At 26.1% G+C, this 19,903-nt stretch overlaps 1 protein-coding gene across 1 annotated transcript; it reads left to right on the forward strand.

Moving 5' to 3' along the window:
* Positions 1 to 4,953: 4,953 nt before the first annotated feature.
* Positions 4,954 to 17,572, forward strand: LOC122509123 (sodium/hydrogen exchanger 8). The gene is made up of 5 exons (XM_043622924.1): positions 4,954 to 6,462; positions 9,660 to 9,829; positions 13,107 to 13,475; positions 16,369 to 16,691; positions 16,830 to 17,572. The coding sequence occupies exons 1-5, from the start codon at positions 5,280 to 5,282 to the stop codon at positions 16,867 to 16,869; spliced, it is 2,085 nt and encodes a 694-aa protein (XP_043478859.1). The 5' UTR covers positions 4,954 to 5,279; the 3' UTR covers positions 16,870 to 17,572.
* Positions 17,573 to 19,903: the final 2,331 nt, after the last annotated feature.

A 19,903-nucleotide genomic window follows, 5' to 3' on the forward strand; every position in this document is an offset into this window, starting at 1 on the left:
TTTTGATTACTGCGCATCGAAATCGAGACGATTTATTTTATTGTGGACTCAACCTGAAGCGTATTACTAAGGCCAACGCAGAATAGATCTGTAACCGGAACCGCAATCGTAACCGTAAGCGTAAGAATGAGTTAGAGAAGGATAAACAATATACCTATCCTTCTTTAACTCATTCTTACGGTTACGCTTACGATTGCGGTTCCGGTTACAGATCTATTCTGCGTTGGCCTTTACACGCGCTTTGGGGCGTGCTTACGGAAGCGCCTACGCGCCACGAGGCAAAGAGAGGAAACCTGTTTCTGCTAATGTCATTTTAGCTTGTGAAACATAAGGTTTGTTCTCGCTAGCTACACTTTCTACACTTTGTACAAAAGTGTACACTACGGCGTTCTCGTTACCAGAAGTGACGCCTAGAAGCCCGTGCACTTTTCCCTATTTTATTACACCCGATTGCGAGCGAGTGTAATTGAGGGTCAAGCAAGAAGACTATATACAGGAGGAACAACTCGAGTATTTCCGATGGTCCCGATTTTAACGGACGATTGGGTGTACTACCCCGAGGCGCACTAGTCTTCTGCACATCGCAACACATGCATAACTGTGTATATTTTATATATATTCCATCTGACAGCTGTAACAGCTGCAAGTTTTTATTATCCCCTCATATTGAATAATAAGTGTAAATATTAAGTGAACTTAATATTTTTAATACAGAAATTTCTAATATAAGTGAGAAGTGTATTTAACACTAGTGTTTTTAATTATGATTCGTATTGATGAAGAGTGTTAATTTAAATAATAAAAGTTGTAATGGGATTTTCATAACCATTTTTTATCTTACAATAAAAAAAAGGGCATGTTATATTATAAATTATTATCTATCCTATTGTAATATATAATTTATTATATATTTATTATTGCTGCAATTATATTTATTTCTGTTATAGCATTGTATTTGAGGTTAACCATAACCTCCAAAGAGGAATTTTTCCAACTGAACTAAGTTTTCGGATTTAACGCTCTACGATATTTCAAAGATTTTAAAAGAGATTTATAAATTATAAAAACTAATAAAGATGAAATCAAGCAAAAATATTTCAGAAGATACAAACTCTTTTATGGCATTTCATTTAGTGTTTTCAAAATCAACTGTCACAGAACTTGCACATAACTAAGAAAATTGTAAACAAAACAAACACACATTATTTAAAGATACACAGATAGAGTTTATACAGTTATGCATGTGTTGCGATGTGCAGAAGACTAGTGCGCCTCGGGGTAGTACGCCCAGTCGTCCGTTAAAAACGGGACCACTGCTCTCTATGAACAAGCAGGCGAGTTGGTTCTCCTGTATATAGTCTTCTTGGGGTCAAGTCCCATGGCATCGTTTTGCGTTGCGTTTTGTAACTAGGCCATGAGTGCAAATAGAGCAAACATATATCTGTATCTCTCTCACACTCATTGCCCAGTTACAAAACGCAACGCAAAACGCTATCATGGGACTCCAGCCTGAGTGTTCTGATTCAAATGGCGGTAAATGGACATTTTATTTAAAATGCATTAATTATTTTATGAACATAAAATTATAATATGTTTCTTAGTGACTTTTAATTTGTAAAATTATTAGTAAGCAATTCTTATTTTGTTAATATTTATATAAAGTACCACATTATAAACAATTAACATTGTAAAGCAATTTTTAAATACTTATTTTCCCATTTATTAAAACCAAACTTTATTTACATAGAATTTAAAAAAAAATTTCTTAATTTTATGATGGTAAACATATTTTTTTAAAAATAATAGAATTTATGAAAAAAATTAAGTTTGAAAGATAACCTTTAGAATATTTCAAAACATGTCGCTTCCGTTTTTCTTGAAACTTATGTGAAAATGAAGCTTAAAAATTCTAGTTTTATTCTCAAATCGGTTGAAATTAAGAAATTAATTAAATTTTACAAAGATGTCAGAGTTTAAACTGTGTAAAAATTTGAAAAAATTAAATTCTGATCGGTACATACATTTAACCTTCGAAATTCTTGTAAAATTTAATTAATATCTCAAATTTCCATGAATTTCCCATTACAAAGTTTACAGGGAATAATAGGAATAAATCCCATTATTTGAAAAAAAAATTTAACATCATAAAACTGATAAATTTTTCTCTTAAAATCACTAATAGTAAATAAATTTTGGCTTTAACAAATGTGAGAAATAATTATTTAAAAAATTGCTTCACAATGGCAATTGTTTATAAGGTGGTTTGTTTTAAATAAAATGACCCATATATTTATTTATAAAACCTAACTATATTACAGATTGTATGCAGTTTACAATTAAGATAGCGTTAATTTTTTTTTCATTTTTTCGTGCACTTTCTCTACACTTTTGCGTTCTCGCTAGATTTTGTACTTTATTTAAGTGCGCATGCTCCGTTTTACACTCTTGTTACACTCGAGTGTAGCGGTGTAGCTAGCGAGAACAAACCTAATAGGAACACGTTCGATGGTTCGCTGGTTCGGTGGTTCGATGATGTGATTGTTGCCACTAAATAAAAAATTTTAAATAAGAAATAAAAATGAACCAAATTAATTTAAATTGACAATTTTAATGTAATAAAATATTTTTTAGGTATTATTTATAACAGATATTAATTACGAGGTAAATTAGGTGCTTTAAAAAAAATCATATATTTTGAGGTTATAAAATGTTATCACATTTAAGGCCTAATGTTGACCTTTTTCCATTACTTTTTCATAACACATTTTATAACCTCAAAATATATGATTTTTTTTAAAGCACCTAATTTACCTCCTAATTAATATCTGTTATAAATAATACCTAAAAAATATTTTATTACATTAAAATTGTCAATTTAAATTAATTTGGTTCATTTTTATTTCTTATTTTAAATTTTTTATTTAGCAACAATCACATCACCGAACCAGCGAACCATCGAACGTGTTCCTATTGGCAATGAAAATTACCACCGCTGGCTCGGTGTCGCTAGTGTTTTACACCAAAAATGGACGAAATGGGTGTACAAATTTAAAAAAATATAAACTTAAATTGTGACTTTTCGGTTTTAATTTTAAGTAGTTTTTCAATAAAAAGATAAATAATGAACAACAATCTTAACAAATATTTCTTAAACATTAGAATACTTTAAATATTAACATTTTTTTCAACCTTGTACACCCACAGCAGCCATTTTTTTTAGTTCACTTTATGGTAGGGTTGTAAAGTTTCATGAAACTTTGGAAAATGAAATGTTTCATGAAAGTTTCAATGCTTCATGAAACATTTCAAAGTTTCAAGTTTTAAGCGGGAAATTTCAAATTCAATGCAAGAAAGTATAATAATTAACGCATATTATTATCGACAAAAACATGAAGTATTATTATTTACTTTAATATCTTTCTTTAATTTTTATAAATAAAATAAATAATTAAAAAATATATTAATAATTTAATTTTAAGTCACTCGTTAGAGGTAATATTTTAGGTAATTTTTAGTTAATATTAACATAACTACTCTCGTGTTTTCGGATGTAAACAAAAAATTTTCATTAAATTGTTTCGAGCTAACCTAAAATTTCTAGAGATTATCTAACCTGAACTGACAACTGCGCATGTGCAAATAAAGCTTAATTATTGGTTCTTCAATGTTTTATGAAATTAATGAAACTTTCGCTTATGAAACATTGAAACTTTCAAATGAAAGTTTCATTGTTTCAATGAAACGTTTCATCACTCACAACCCTACTTTATGGTCACTATGTGTCGCATTGCAATTTTAAATCCCCAATGTTTCACAAGCTAAAACGACATTAGCAGAAACAGGTTTCCTCTCTTTGCCTCGTGGCGCGTAGGCGCTTCCGTACGTGCTGCACGCCCCAGAAAGTGTCCGTGAAGGCCTTTCTCCAATAAGTTCCCAAAACTCTGTGTCTGCGTCGGTTGCTATAGCAACACATGCTAAAATCAACGCAACGCAGTCATTCGCAGACAAACGCAGAGTTTTTGGATCCTATTGGAGAAAGGCCTTGAAGTATTAGGTTGAGTCCACAATAGGCACTTTTCTTAAAGCGATGCATACCATCTACATCGATTTCTATTGTTCGAACAATGGAAATCGATGTAGAGGGTATGCATCGCTTTAAGAAAAGTGCCTATTGTGGACTCAACCTTATATTTTACAATAGTCAAACTTTCTTGTTTAGTCTCGTCAATATTTGTCAAAAGTCGTAAGAAAATCCTAAAATAATTAGTTTATTAACGTGTTAGAGTATCTCTATGTTCTACAGGGAGGGATCTCCAACACTTAATCAACTACACAATTAACGTTTAAGTTTATTTATTATTAAAAGAAGTATATTAAAGAACACACCGTATTACACTTCGTTACACACTTCGAGGTACCAATGTATCGCCACTCTTGGCCCAACTATCAAACGGGACAAACCCAACCTGGTCACAACCATTACTCGGCGACTGACCAAAGCCAACAGCCGTTGCCAGCATCGACGCAACGCTCGCCACACACGACACTAATGCCAACCTAATCACTAGCAACAAACCCGGCAATGATAAATACCCTAGATATATATAACCTCTCTAATGGCACGGTCACACCTCGGCTGCCTGCCTGCCTGCGCAGGCAGCCGCCACGAGATTAAGAGAGAGGAGACGAATTATTTAAATTGTCTGACTCTCTTACTCTTATGTATTGCCATGACGACCTGCAGGCAGGCAGGCAGGCAGCCGAGCTGTGACCGTACCATTACAAACGAAATTTTATTGTTTCGCGCTTCGATAACTCGTTAATCGATATATCGAAAAGTTAACGAGGAGATGGCAGTCGCTCGTCACATGAAAGTACAGCCAGCGCCACGGTGGTCGCCGTTCAAAATTTGACCCATTTCTAACTTGAAGTGTCAACGGGGCTGGACTACACCCTTATTGATTGCAAGTTCATGACGTTATACTCTAACCTGCTTTAACCTCACCAAAAGTTTTATTATTATTATCATTATTATCAACAACATCATGTTGACTCTAAACTTTAATTAGAAAATATTTAATTAAACCCATTTCTTTTTAATTTTTAAATACTTACGTATTACATAAATCTTTTAAATTTCTATAATTTTAAAACCATGACCGTGCCAATCAGCTGTTTTCTGTGACGTGTTAAATGTGACAGCAGCCAAACAACACATAACATGAAGTAACATATTCCCTATAATTAAAAAAAAATAAATGTAAACATTAGAAGAAAAAATGTTTACTTTTAGCAGATTATTCAGAACAAAGAAGAACTTATTTTTATTCCTCGTGACATTATTAATTTCTGGAACGTCATGCATTTTAGCGTCGAGTTTCGACAACAATGTGAATACTTTGAATTCTACCGATTCTTTATCTGCTCAAAATGTAAACCACACATCAGGATCAAAAGAAAGTATTATCGGGAATTCGACAATAGTAAATAAGGAAGAAATTAGTTTAAATGAAAATAGTAAAGCAACGTCGGTGGTGGGACAGAATTCGACTGTTGAAACACCGAAGCAAATTGTCGATTCCAATCCAACTATTGATGTGGCGAATTCGACAAATGTGAGTACGACAACTGCGGTGCCCGCGGAGCCGATTTTACCCGCAAAAGGCTCTGCGGAGGAGGAGCACAATAGTTCAATGTCCATTTTTTTCGTCCTCTGCGTATTGGCTCTAGGAATATTGTTGATTCACTTGATGCTGCAGACGAATTTCCAGTATTTGCCAGAGTCAGTGGTGATTGTCTTCTTGGGCGGTGCGATTGGAATGATAATTAATTTAATGTCCTACAAGAATATCGCAAACTGGAGGAAGGAAGAGGCTTTCTCCCCGACGGCATTCTTCCTCGTGCTGCTCCCTCCGATTATATTCGAATCGGGTTACAATTTGCACAAGGGTAATTTTTTCCAAAACATCGGCAGTATCATGGTCTTCGCCATAATTGGAACGACGATCTCGGCTTTCGTGATTGGAGCGGGAATTTACTTGTTGGGCCTCGCGGACGTTGCGTACAAACTGAGTTTTGTTGAGAGCTTCGCTTTCGGGTCGTTGATATCGGCCGTCGATCCCGTGGCGACAGTCGCAATTTTCCACGCGCTGGACGTCGATCCTGTTTTAAACATGTTGGTTTTTGGAGAATCTATTTTGAACGACGCCATCTCTATTGTCCTGACGACTTCGATTTTGGAGTCGAACAATGCGGCCACCACGAGTGAAGCCATCATTTTGGGATTCAACAGATTTGTTTTCATGTTCTTCGCTTCGGCTGCTATTGGAGTCGGATTCGCTCTTCTCAGCGCTTTGCTGTTGAAGCACGTGGATCTCAGGAAGAATCCATCTTTGGAATTTGGAATTATGTTGGTATTTACTTACGCGCCTTATGTACTTTCCGAAGGAATTCAATTGTCCGGTGAGTATTATTTATGGGGTTCGCATAAATATCCCAGAACAATTACTAAGCGGAAAATTTATTTGATACAACTTTCATATAGCTGAATTTATAAATTTTTTATTTTAAATTAACGCCAATTTTTATACTTGGTCAACTTTTTTTTTATAGTCTAAAAAGTTCGGAATTTATACCTTTAAGAAATAACTAACAACAATTCGAACTAACTTATTACTTACTTTTTTCAGGCCTCGGACAAACGGTTGCAAAAATTCCTTTATTTTCAAAAGTAATAAAATTCTTTGCAAAAATTCAATTATAGTTAAAAAATTTACAAAAATTCTCGTCAAAATTTCAATTATCTTAAGAAATAATTAAATTCTTCTCCAAAATTCAATTATTTTCAAAAATTTTAATAAAATTCTTGGCAAAATTTCAATTATCTTTAGAAATAATTAAATTCTTCTCCGAAATTCAATTATTTTCAAAAATTTTCCTCAATTCAATGATTTTCAATATCTACTACATTTTAAAAAAAATTACCAAAAGAGTTCAATTATTTAAAAAAATGTTAATAAAATTCTACGCAAACATTTAATTATTTACATAAAATAATAAAAATTTTACAGGAATTCAATTATTTACAAACTTTGCTTTTATAAATTTCTTTGCAATAATTCAATTATTTTCATAAACATTAAAATTTTTAGGTGGATTTAATTATTTTCGTAAATAATAAAATTCTTTTTAGGGATTCAATTATTTTCATAAATAATAAAAATCATTGCAAAACTTCAATTATTTTTAATACAATTTTAATCTAACTTCTCGAAAAATGTAATTATTCTTTAAAATTTTATTAAAATTCGTCAAAAGCATTCAATTATTCAATGAATTATTGTTTTTAATATTCAAATAATTGAATTATAGTAGAATTTTCTGATAAAAAATCCATTTAAAAATGAATTTCAGTTAAAATTTTAGATTATAATTGAATAGTAAAAGCAATGTAGCGTGAATTTTTTAGAAATAATTGAATTTTGAAAAGATTTCATATTAAAATAATCTTTTGGAAATCTGAATTTTTCATATTTTAAACTAAAAATTCTGAGGAATTCATTTTTCTTACAAAGTTTAATTGAATTTTTTTTTATAATTATTTGAAGTTTTTATTTTCTAATATATTTAGTTAAAGAATTTCCGGATAATTAAAATTTTGTAAAATTGAATTGTAAACAAATGAATATAAAAATTTTCAAAGAACTTTTTCAAAAATTATTAAAATTAATGCATTTATAGGAAAATTTTAGTTAAAAACACAAAACAAAATTTAATTTTGTAAAAGTTAGAAATTATTGCAGAAATTCAATTATTTTCAAGAGTAATAATTATATTCATTGCAAAAATTAAATATTGTTCAAAAATAATAAAATTCTTCTTAGGAATTTAATTATTTTTAGAAATAATAACACTCATTGAAAATTTCAATTATTTTTAATACAATTTTATTCAAATTCTTTATGAGAATTGAATTTTAAGAAACATTCAATTATTCAATAAAATTATTATTTTTGTATTTAAATAATTGAATTCTTGTAGAATTTTATAATAAAAATTGATTTAAAAGTGAATTGCAGTTAAAATTTTAGACAATAATTGCATATTAAAAGCAATATAGCGTGAATTTTTAGAAATAATTGAATTTTGAAATTAATTTTTTTGAAGAAGTTTAATTTAATTTTTTTATATTATCTGAAGTTTTTTTTTCTAATATATATTTAATTGAAGAATTTATGAATAATGGAAATTCGCAAAATTGAATATTGTAAACAAATAGATTTGAAAATTGTCAAAGAACTTTATCAAAAATTATTAAAATTAATAGATTTATAGAAGAATTTTTAATTAAAAACAATAAAAAAATTTAATTTTGGAGAAGTTATAAATTATTGCAGAAATTTAATTATTTGCAAAAGTAATAAAATTCTTCGCAAAAATGAAATTATGTTCATTATGTTCAAAAGTTCATAAAATTCTGGTCAAAATTTCAATTATCATTACATATCTTTATAAATATAACTAAATTCTTGTCTTAAATTCAATTATTTTCAAAACTTTTAATAAAATTTTCCAAAAGAATTCAATTATTTACAAAAAATCCTGATAAAATTCTACGCAAACATTTAATTATTTTCGAAAATTAAAAAATTTCACAGTAATTCAATTAACAAATTTTTTATAAATTTCTTAGCAATAATTACTAAATTATTTTTATAAATAATAAAATTTTTTTTTAGGAATTTAATCATTTTCATAAATAATAAAAAACTCATCGCAGAATTTCAATTATTTTTAGTACAATTTTAATCGAATTCCTTGATAAATGTAATTAATCTTAAAATTTTTATTAAAATTCGTCAAAAGAATTCAATTATTTAAAAATTTGTTAATAAAATTCTTTGTAAGAATTAAAATTTAAGAAATATTCAATTATTCAATTAATTATTTATTTTTCTAGTTAAATAATTGAATTCTCGATGAATTTTCTAATAAAAGTTAATTTAAAAATAACTTATAGTTAAAATTTTGTATAATAATTGAATATTAAAAGCATTATAGCTTGAATTTTTATAAGTATTTGAATTTTGAAAAGGTGTCAAATTAAAATCTTGGAAAAACTGAATTTTTTATACTTTTAACTGATAATTCTGCAGAATTCACTTTTTTGAAAAATTTTAATTGATTTTTTTTAATTATTTGAAGATTTTTATTTTTTAATATATATTTAATTGAAGAATTTCCGAATAATAGACATTTCGTAAATTTTAATTGTAAACAAATGGATTTGAAAATTCTCAAATTCTCTTCTTGTATTATGTAAAAATATCCAAAAGGAATTTTTGAAATAACTATAATACATTTTTTACAATAAGATTTTTTAAAATTGTATTTTTTATATCGATTCTGCTCCATAAAGTCCCATTAAATTCGAAAATTCAACTATATGAAAACTCTATCGAATAAAATTATGTCAATGAAATGTTCTACTCAAATATTGAATATTCTATTCAAATATTCTACAAAGAAATATTATGGGATATCTGTGCTCTGAAAACTGAAAAATTGAATCTAACAATTTATGAAGTCGCAGTAAAATTTTAAAAATTCTTTCATTTAACCGTTTTGGAAAAATAATAATGAGTTAAATTTTTTTACAGGGATTATGGCAATTTTATTCAATGGAATTGTTATGTCGCATTACACTCATTTTAATTTATCGACAGTCACGCAGATAACTATGCAACAAACTATGAGAACATTGGCTTTCATAGCTGAAACATGCGTCTTCGCTTATTTGGGTCTCGCGCTCTTTAGTTTTCGGCACAGAGTAAGTAATTTTGCAAATGAGTCGCAAGGACTAATACTCCGCATAAAATTCTCCTCAACCAATTTTAAACTATATTTTCTTATGTCCATAAATAGATTTTATAAAAGGGTATATTTATGGACAAAAAATTTATCTTACTATTAGGATGCTGAAACTTGATAGACATTAAGTATTTTCATGCGCGAATTTTACTCAAAAACATAAATTCAAAGTTTTTCTGAGAATATTGAAGAGAATTTTTATAATTATGTAGAAGACTAAATATGAAATCTTTTACTAATTAGTAACTTAAAAAGAATGTTCATGTTGATTGTTAAGATACAAGAGGTCATGAACTTGAACGGCGAAGAGAATTTTATGCACTTAATTCATATATTTCAAATTTTGTTTTATTGAATGTCATTTTTTTAGTACTGTTAACTGGGGAAATTTTGGAACAAAAATCGCAATTTTTAGGTTTATTTTCACTAAAAATTTAATAACTTTTGTTGAATTCGGAGAAAGTCATGAATTTTTGCACTTTTTTGAAATAAACTTTTCACATTTTTGAAGTTTGACAATTTCTTCTCATTTCCAGTGTCAATAAAAATAAAAACGTTTGAGTCACTTTGAAGACAAAATATCAAAATATTATTTGAAACAAGAACCAAATTGAAACAATTAATAACAGGGTTGCCACACGGAGAAAAAAATCAGGGCTTTTTAGCATGGAGTGGTCTGTACCTTTAGCGCATGGGCGCTTTCTTACGGCGAAAGAACGAATTTGTACGATTGCAGCAAGAGCTCGCCCTATTTTAGTAAGGAGCCTTGCTGCAATCGTACGAGTTCGTTCTTTCGCCGCAAGGAAGCGCCCATGCGCTAAAGGTACAGACCACTCCATGCTACAAAGCCCTGATTTTTTTCTCCGTGCACAGGTCAGGGAAGTCAGAAAAATTAGGGAAAAGTCAGAATTTTTTATTAAAAGTACTGGAAAAAAATTAAATTTTTATAATTCATAAGAAAATTCTGAATTTTAGGGTCTTTTTTGTTTGCCTCATAAACAAAGAAATTGACAAGAATTATTCTTATACAAAACTTTCAATTTTTTCTATTTCTGACAATAATTTCTTTTTAAATAACTTAATTGTTGAAGAACTATCATTTTAAGAACAACTGATTACATAAATTTAATTATTTTCAAAAGTGATAAACTTCTTCGCATAAATCCAATTATGTTCAAAAATTAAAAAAAATTCTCGTCATAATTTCAATTATCTTTATAAATAATAAAATTCTTGGCAAAATTTAAATTCAATTATTTAAAAAAATTTTCCTCATTTCAATTATTTTTATTATCTAGTGTTTTTATTAAATTTTCCAAAGGAATTCAATTATTTAAACAAAATGTAAATAAAAATTTCACAGAATTCAATTACTTACCATTTTTTTATAAATTTCTGCGCACCAGTTCAATTATTTTTAATTTTTTAATGAAGTTTCTCGAAAGAATTCAAATATATTCAGAGAATTGAAAAAAAAGTTCTAAAAAATTCAATTATTTTGAAAAATTTAAATAAAATTGTTTTAAAATTCTAATATTTAAAAAAATTTGACAACATTCTTTACAAGATTTAGTTAATAATATTGCAATTTTAATAAAATTTTACTATACAATTCAATTATTTTTTCAAATAATACATTTTTTCATGGGAATTCAATTATTTTAAAATATTTTTAAATAAAATTCTTCGCAAGAAATCAATATTATTTTTATAAATAATAAAATTTTTCTCGACTCTTCAATTATTTAAAAAATTTTTGATAAAATGGTTTATAAATTTGAAAAATTATAATAAAATAATTGATCACAGAATACAATTATTTTCGTAAAGTATAACATTCTTCCTTGGAATACAATTATTGTCAAAAATGTTTGTAAAAATTTTCTAAGCAATTCAATTATTTAGGAAATTTTAATAAAATTCTTTCCAAGAATTCAATTCTTTTCAAACATAACATTTTTCACAGGAATTCAATTATTTAAAAAAAAGTTTAATAAAATTCTTCGTCAGATTTCAATTCTTTTCAATTTTTTAATGAAATCTCTTGATGGAATTTAATTAGTTTCAAAATTTTTTATAAAATTCAGAAAAATTTTATTATTTAAAAGAATTTGAACAAAATTCTTTACAAGAAATTAATTTTTTTCAAAAATAATAATATTTTTCTCTGGAATTCAATTATGTTTACAAATAAAATTCTTCACAGGAATTCAATTCTTTAACCAAATTTTTAATAGAATTCGATACAAGAATTAAATTATTTTCATAAATAACAAAACTTATCGCAGAATTTCAATTATTTTTCAAGACAATTTTAAATAAAGTGATAGAAAATTGTATTTATTCTTAATTTTTTTTTTAAATTCGATGAAAGAATTCTATTATTTTTAAAAATTTTAATAAAATTCTTCATAAAAATTCAATTTTAAAAAATATTCAATTATTTATTTTTGTAGTTGAATAATTGAATTCTTGAAAAATTTTCTAATAAAAAGTTATTAAAAAATGATACCAATTTTAGTTATGATTTTAAAGTATAATTGATTATTAAAAACATTAGAGCTTGAATTTTTAGAAATAATTGAATTTTGAAAAGGTTTCGAATTCAAATCTTTGAAAATTTGAATTTATAGTTGCAATATTCGTATGATATAAAATAATCATTTAATCATTCTGACATCTTAAATTTCTTCTTGTTTTATAATAATATTCTGATAAGTTATTGAATTTCAGAAGGTTCAAATTTGAAAATCTGGATTCATATAGAAAAATAATAATGGTTAAATATTTATTTAAAAAAGAAGATATTGATGTTTTCGATTAATTTTACAATTAAAGAAGTTCGTAAATAAATGTAATAGAAAAATTTTTTTTGAGTATCTAATAATTTTTGGAGTGAATCAAAAGATTCTTCAGGGTCAGGGAAAAAGTCAAAATTTTGTCTGGAAGTCAGGGAAAAAGAAAATTAAATTTTTGTGGCTGAATAACAAAGATTTTACATTAAAAAGAATGGCGCGTTATTTTTTTTCCTCTGATGTTCCATAATTACTCCTGTTGACGGTAATGTTAAATTTACTGTTACTTAAAATTACACGGAAAAATTTTCGAGCGAGCACTCTACTCTCTGTAGTAACGCTGCTCACCCGACAATTTTTCCGTGTACTTCTAATTTTAAAAATTACAGGCATTTGTGTTTTGGAGAAAATTTGATCTTAAAACCTTTTTTTAAAAAACAGGCTGAACCAGCTTTAGTCGTTTGGTCTCTAATTTTGTGTTTAATTGGCCGGGCTGCAAATATTTTCCCATTGGCTCTGCTTGTTAATAAATTTCGAGAACACAAAATCACCAAGAAAATGATGTTTATAATGTGGTTCAGCGGTCTTCGCGGTGCTATATCGTATGCTTTATCTCTTCACTTGAACTTCAGCGATGAAACGAGGCATGTCATTATAACAACAACGCTCATTATAGTTTTGTTTACCACTTTAATCTTTGGCGGATCCACTATGCCTTTATTAAAATTCCTTCGAGCTGAGAAGAAGCAAAAAAGTAGTAGGAGAAGGCGACGAGAGAAAGAGATTTCCCTCAGTAAGACTAGAGAATGGGTAAGAAATTTCATTATTTAAAAATTCTTTTTTCGCAATTATTCAAGAAATGATTAAAATAGAAAAAAATTATGTATGTGAGACATTCTTTTTCAAGTGAGACACTCGGTTTCTTCATTTTGAATTTGATCCAAAAAATTATAGATAACACAAAATAATAGTAAAAATGATTTTAAAAAAATGAAATTATGAAAATAATTTTGAAGAAGTTACACTAACAATATTCTTATAATATAAATTATAAATTAATTAATTTATCATTCAGTCATATATTTAATTATTATAAAACATTGAAGATATGGATCACTCCGAGTTGTAGGTTCGAAGTGATCGATATCTTCATGTTTTATAATAATATATTCTTGTGAATTATTGAATTTTAAAAGGTTTGAATTTAAAATTTTTGAAAATCCTAATTTCCATGGAAAAATAATAATGATTAAATATTTATTTAAAAATGTTTTCGAATAATTTGACAATTAAATAAATTCGTAATTAAATGTAATACAACATTTTTTTTGAGTACCTAATCATTTTGAGAGTGAATCAGAACCTATTCTTTAGAGAAAAAATAAAAAAATTTTCTTGCAATCAGGAAAAAGTCAATGAAAATAAAATTTTTGTGGTAACCCTGATTGAATAATAGATAAATATAATAATGCGGAATATAGTATTATATGAAGTTCTATGTATTTCTAAAAATTTATAATAGTTATTGAATTTGGTAAAAAATAAATGTAGATTTAAAAACCTGGAAAAATTCCGTTTCTTAACCTGGAAATCCTGGAAAAGTCAGGAAATTTCAAATGAACAAAAGCTAAAAAAATTGATAAAATTCAACCAAAAATCATTTATTTACATAAATAATAAAATTTCCACAAGAATTCAATTAATTTTAAAAACCATTTTCAAAAAAATTTCGAAAAAATCAATTATATAACAAAATTTTTATACAATTCTTCACAATAATTCAATGTAACATTTTTCATGGAAATTTAATTTTTTAAACAAATTTTTTATAAAATTCTAAACAATAATTCAAATATTATTATAAGATGGTAAGGTGTCAATTTAGCGGATATATATTTATTTTCGCTTATCATCGATAAGACAGAAATCAATATTTCAAAATTAATACTTCATTAATATTTGAAAATATATTTTATTGACACAAATAATAATAATAATAATAATAATAATAATAATAATAATAATAATAATAATACACAATATTTTTTATTGACACCTTACCATCTTATAATAATTATTATCACGGAAAAAACCCATTTACCATCTTATAATAATTCAAATATTTTCATAAATAATAAAACTTATCGAAGAAATTCAATTATTTTAAATACCATTTTAAATTAATTTATCGAAAAATTCAATTAATTTCAGAAATAAAGTTTCCCACAAAACTCAATTATTTAAAATAAAATTTTCATAATATTTATTATAATTCGAAAAAATTGATTATTTAAAACAATATTTATAAAATTCTTATAAAGAATTCAGTTATTTTCAAAATTTTTTCATAGAAATTTAATTATTTTTAAACATTTTAATAAAATTTTTCGCAATAATTCAATTATTTTCATAAATAATAAAATTCATCGCAGGATTTCAATTATTTTTAATGCAATTTTACAGGAATTGCTAAAAAAAATGTAATTATTCTTAAAAATTTAATTTCAATTCCTCGAAAAAACCAATTATTTAAAAAGTGTTTTTTTAAAATTCTTTTGAAGAATTCAATTATTTACAAAAATATTAGAATTTTTCATAGGAATTTAATTATTTTTAAATATTTTAAAAAAAAATTGTTCGAAAGAAACCAATTATTTTAAATACAATTTTAATTATATTTTTTTAAAATAATTCAATTATTTTTTTAGATTTTAATAAAATTCTTCCCCAGAATTCAAATATTTACATAAAAAATTATTGAAAAAAATTCAATTATGTCAATAAATTTTAATAAAATTTTTTGCAAAATTCAATTATTTTCATAAATAATAAAATGCTTTTTAGAAATTTAATTATTTTCAAAAAAATTCAATAAAATTCTACGCAGGCATTTAATTTATTATTCTCAAAAAAATTCTTTGTAAAAATTATTTTTAAAAACTTTTCGCAATTCAATGATTTTCAATATCTACTATTCTCATGAATTTTCCAAACAGAATTCAATTATTTATAAATTTTTTATAAAAATCTTCGTAAGAATTCAATTCTTTTAATGAATAATAAAAATTTCTCAGGAATTCAATTATTTAAATTAGAACTTGAATAAAATTAGTTGAAAAAAATCATTTATTTAAAAATTTTTATATAAATTCTTTGCAAGAATTAAATTATTATTTTTATAAATATTTAAATTCTTTCATGAATATTAAAATTCGTTACAGGAATTCAATTTATTAGCAGGATATGAAAGAAGTAATTATTTTTTATGAAAATTAGGAAAAAGTCAGGAAAATAAAATATAGAATGGAATTTTTTTCAGTTTTGTGAAGTTTCTAAAACGAGTTTCTTTGGTTGGCAAGTTTAATTTCTCTATAGCTAATTTTTTTAGATTGAAAGATAATTTTGAAAATTTAAGCAATTAAATAAGTTTTTGAAGGGAATATACAACTTGTGAGCTGTAAAATTATTACTATATTTTACGTCACAAGTTTTTATTTGATTTAATAGGCCTCTTAGAATTTAAAAAATTTGTTTTTTTCCATTTATGACCAAGAAATAAAATTGGAAACAGTGATTTGATCATTTATGTAATTCTCCATATTTAATTTCAGCTATTTTTAAATGTTTTTGAATCAAACTTGAAATGGAGAAAACGGGTGATCCTCTTGAAAAAATGGTCTCATACATGATTTTTATTTAACAGGGCCAAGCGATTGATTCCGAACATCTATCGGAATTTACGGAGGAAGAAATAGAAGTTTCCTTCACACAATCGAGAATGCGAGGTTTCGCCCGTTGGGATTATAAATTCTTCATTCCCTTCTTCACAAGACGTTTTACGCAACAAGAATTAAAGGACTGCAAGTCGCAAATGACTGACCTGACTAATCAGTGGTATCAGGCAATACGGATTAGTCCCGTTGAATCTGAAGACGAAACTACTGCTTCCACTGCTCAACTTAGTTGTGCTGGCAACAACACTCTAGAAGAAGTTGACAGGAAAAAATCTTCAAATTCACAAAATGGGTCTGTATTAAATATTTAGTTGAATTCATTCATCTCAAAAATGTATTCATTTCACAAAAAAGTTTTCATGAGTGTTTCATGAACATTGCCTTAAAGAGCAACGCAAACTCTCAAATTAAATTTTTATAAATCTTTCAGTGAGAAACTTGCACTAATAAATTTTATGGACCACAATTGATCATGTCAGGAGTTACTAAAATTCATAATGAAATTATAATTTTTCGGTAACTATAGTTCAATGAATACCAAAAACAGGAGTTAAACTTTTTTCACAATTTTAATAATTATTTAATGTTAATAAATAATTTTATTATTGTTTTATATGTAAGAATTATTTGTGATTGTTACTTATAACATTAGTCAAGTTTTACTAGTCGTTTAGTTTCAAATAAGCAGTTAAAATATTGTTATTTTTTTGAAAAAAACTATGTTCACTATAGTAGTTGAAAAATATATATTTGTTTTTGTTGATTTTTAGAAATCCAGAAATACAGTATTTTTAACCCTAATTCAATTTCTCTTTAGAAATTGAAATTTAAGGTATTGAATTTAATTATTAATTAATTTTGAAAACTTTTATTTATCTTATTTAAGGGGACTTTCTGGTGCAAAATTATAAAAAGACACTTTTTTTAAAACTCTTTTTGTAAAAAATGTATTTTATTTATTGCAAAAATTTCTTTTCGGTATTTTTACATATGGGATCGAACCAGTGAAAGTATTTAAGAATACGAACTTTACGGAACAATTACTGAGAAAAATATAACCAGTCCGAGTCAAATAAGAGAATATTTTACCTAAAACTCTTAACTAGAAATAATATAAAAAAAATTCAATTAAACTTTTTCAAAAAAAATTAATTTCAAAATTCAATTATTTCTAAAAATGCACGCTAAATTGCTTTTAATATTCAATTATACCTAATCTAAAATTGTAACTGAAATTAATTTTTAAATCAATTTTTTTGTAGAAAATTCTACTAGAATTCAATTTAAATACAAAAGTACCTAAATAATATATTGAATAATTAATATTTCAAGTATCATCTAAAATTTTAACTGTAATTCATTTTTAAATCAATTTTAATTAGAAATTTCTACGAGAATTTAATTATTTAAATACAAAAGTAAATTATTTATTGAATAATTGAATTCTAATAATGAATTTTATCACCAATTTTTTAAATAATTGAATTCTTTCGACGAATTTTAATAAAAAAATGTTATGAATACTTATTCGCATTTTTCGAGGAATTTAATGAAAATTGTATTAAAAATAATTGAAATTCTGCAATGAGTTTTATTATTTAAGAAAATAATTCAATTTTTAAAAAGTGTTTTATTATTTATGAAAATAATTGAATTATTGCGATGAAATTTATAAGAAATTTGTAAATAATTGAATTGATTTCTTTTTTTTTTGCGTATTTCTTAAAAAATGTTTTTTGCGATCCTGGACCAGAAAGTTCCCTTAACAAATTTATGAAAGGTTAAATTAAAAAAATTGTTAAATATATTATTGGATGGAACTCTTTGTTAATTTTCGACGAGACAATATGGTTTTAATGTATTTTTCAGAAAGGTCTATAACAAATCTACTATCAGACCTAGGATATTAGGATTTTTTCTTCAAATTTTGCGACAAAATACCATATTTTTAGTATAAAATGCAACTTATTTTGTCTTTTATAGTGTAAAAAGCATAACTATAGACAAATTTTTGAAAATTGCTTTTAAATATTTTTTCTAATTAAAATTTTGAAATATACAATTAAAAAGATTTTGAATAATTGAAATTTCTTGTAAAATTAAATTGAAAATAAATCATTTTTTCAGGTATTTTATTACAATTTTTGAAAAATAACTTTTAAAGAATTTTAATTGAAAATTTCGGAAATAATTGAATTCTCGAAAATTTTAATGAATAATCTTCAAGTGTACCGTCAACCGGGGCTATTATGGTACAAAAATAGTCATTTTTTTATTCTTTACTTTACCGAAATTCTAGATTATATGCAAATTTTTTTAAAACTATTTGATTATGTTGTGGACATCTCTCTGAAAATTTTCTGTAAGTGTCGATGTAGAAAATTTTTTTTTATCTGAATTATGAAAACTTAAAGTTTGTATCATAACAGCCCCTCGGTTGGGGCTATTATGGAACAAACTTTGTTTTTGTTAAAAAAATAAACTAAAATTTCGTTTATTTTTGATAAAAATTAAAAAACTTGTAATTACATATTCTAGATAACAATTCTTTATTGAAACGCTGAAAGATAATAATTATTATGAAAAATTTTACTATAATATAGAACGTAGAATTCAAAAATTTCGCCAAAATTAATTTCATTTTTAAATGTAGTGTTTACTTTTAAACGTTTTTTTATATCAAACAAATAATAAAAAATATCCTCCTCCTTTTGCACTACGTGGATCAATTGATTCCTTTACCAATTTAATACAAGCACAGACTTCAGAAGGTTTTTCCCATGGAGTAGTATAAGGAGACCGAACGCCACTCACGCAAAGTTGCCGCACTTTTCATTACCGTGTTTCCTCTGGGCTCACTTACATCGATAGAAGCGCCCCCAACGGGGAAAAATGTCACTAATAATCGTCTGCTAATTGTTATTGTACAGTGCAGTTGGTATTTTTATAGGTTAGTGTTGTTTGGAAATAGTTGACAATTATCATTAATAATTATCTTATAGTTATAATATATTATTATTTATTCAATATTAATTTTGAAAGTGCTCGGTTGGAAGTGAAAAGAGATAAATAAGTAAGTATATGTGAGAATTGTTGCGATTAATATTGTTTATATACATAACTTAATTGTTACTAAAATTCCCTCTATAATTAAGAGAGAAGAATTGCAATTTTTCACTACACAGACAGCAGCAGGCATTTTCACTCACAATTTATTTTTTACATGCTTCATTGAACTAACAATCACTTTTATACCTTTTATAAACAAAATTAGAGGTTATGTCGTGTCTTATTTTGTTTTTAAATATAATGATCTTCTCCTCCGCGAGAGGCTCTTCTATCGATGTAAGTGTGCCTAGAGGAATCACTGTTATGAAAAATGCGGCCACGTTTGACGCGGATTCATCACGGGTGTTCGGTCTCCTTATACTACTCCATGGTTTTTCCTTCATGTACGCAATTTTACGCAGTGCACTTTTCCATGTGTAATTTCGAACCATTTAA

This window comes from Leptopilina heterotoma, unplaced genomic scaffold (assembly GCF_015476425.1).
Source record: "Leptopilina heterotoma isolate Lh14 unplaced genomic scaffold, ASM1547642v1 Lhet_115, whole genome shotgun sequence".
Lineage (NCBI taxonomy): Eukaryota > Metazoa > Arthropoda > Insecta > Hymenoptera > Figitidae > Leptopilina > Leptopilina heterotoma.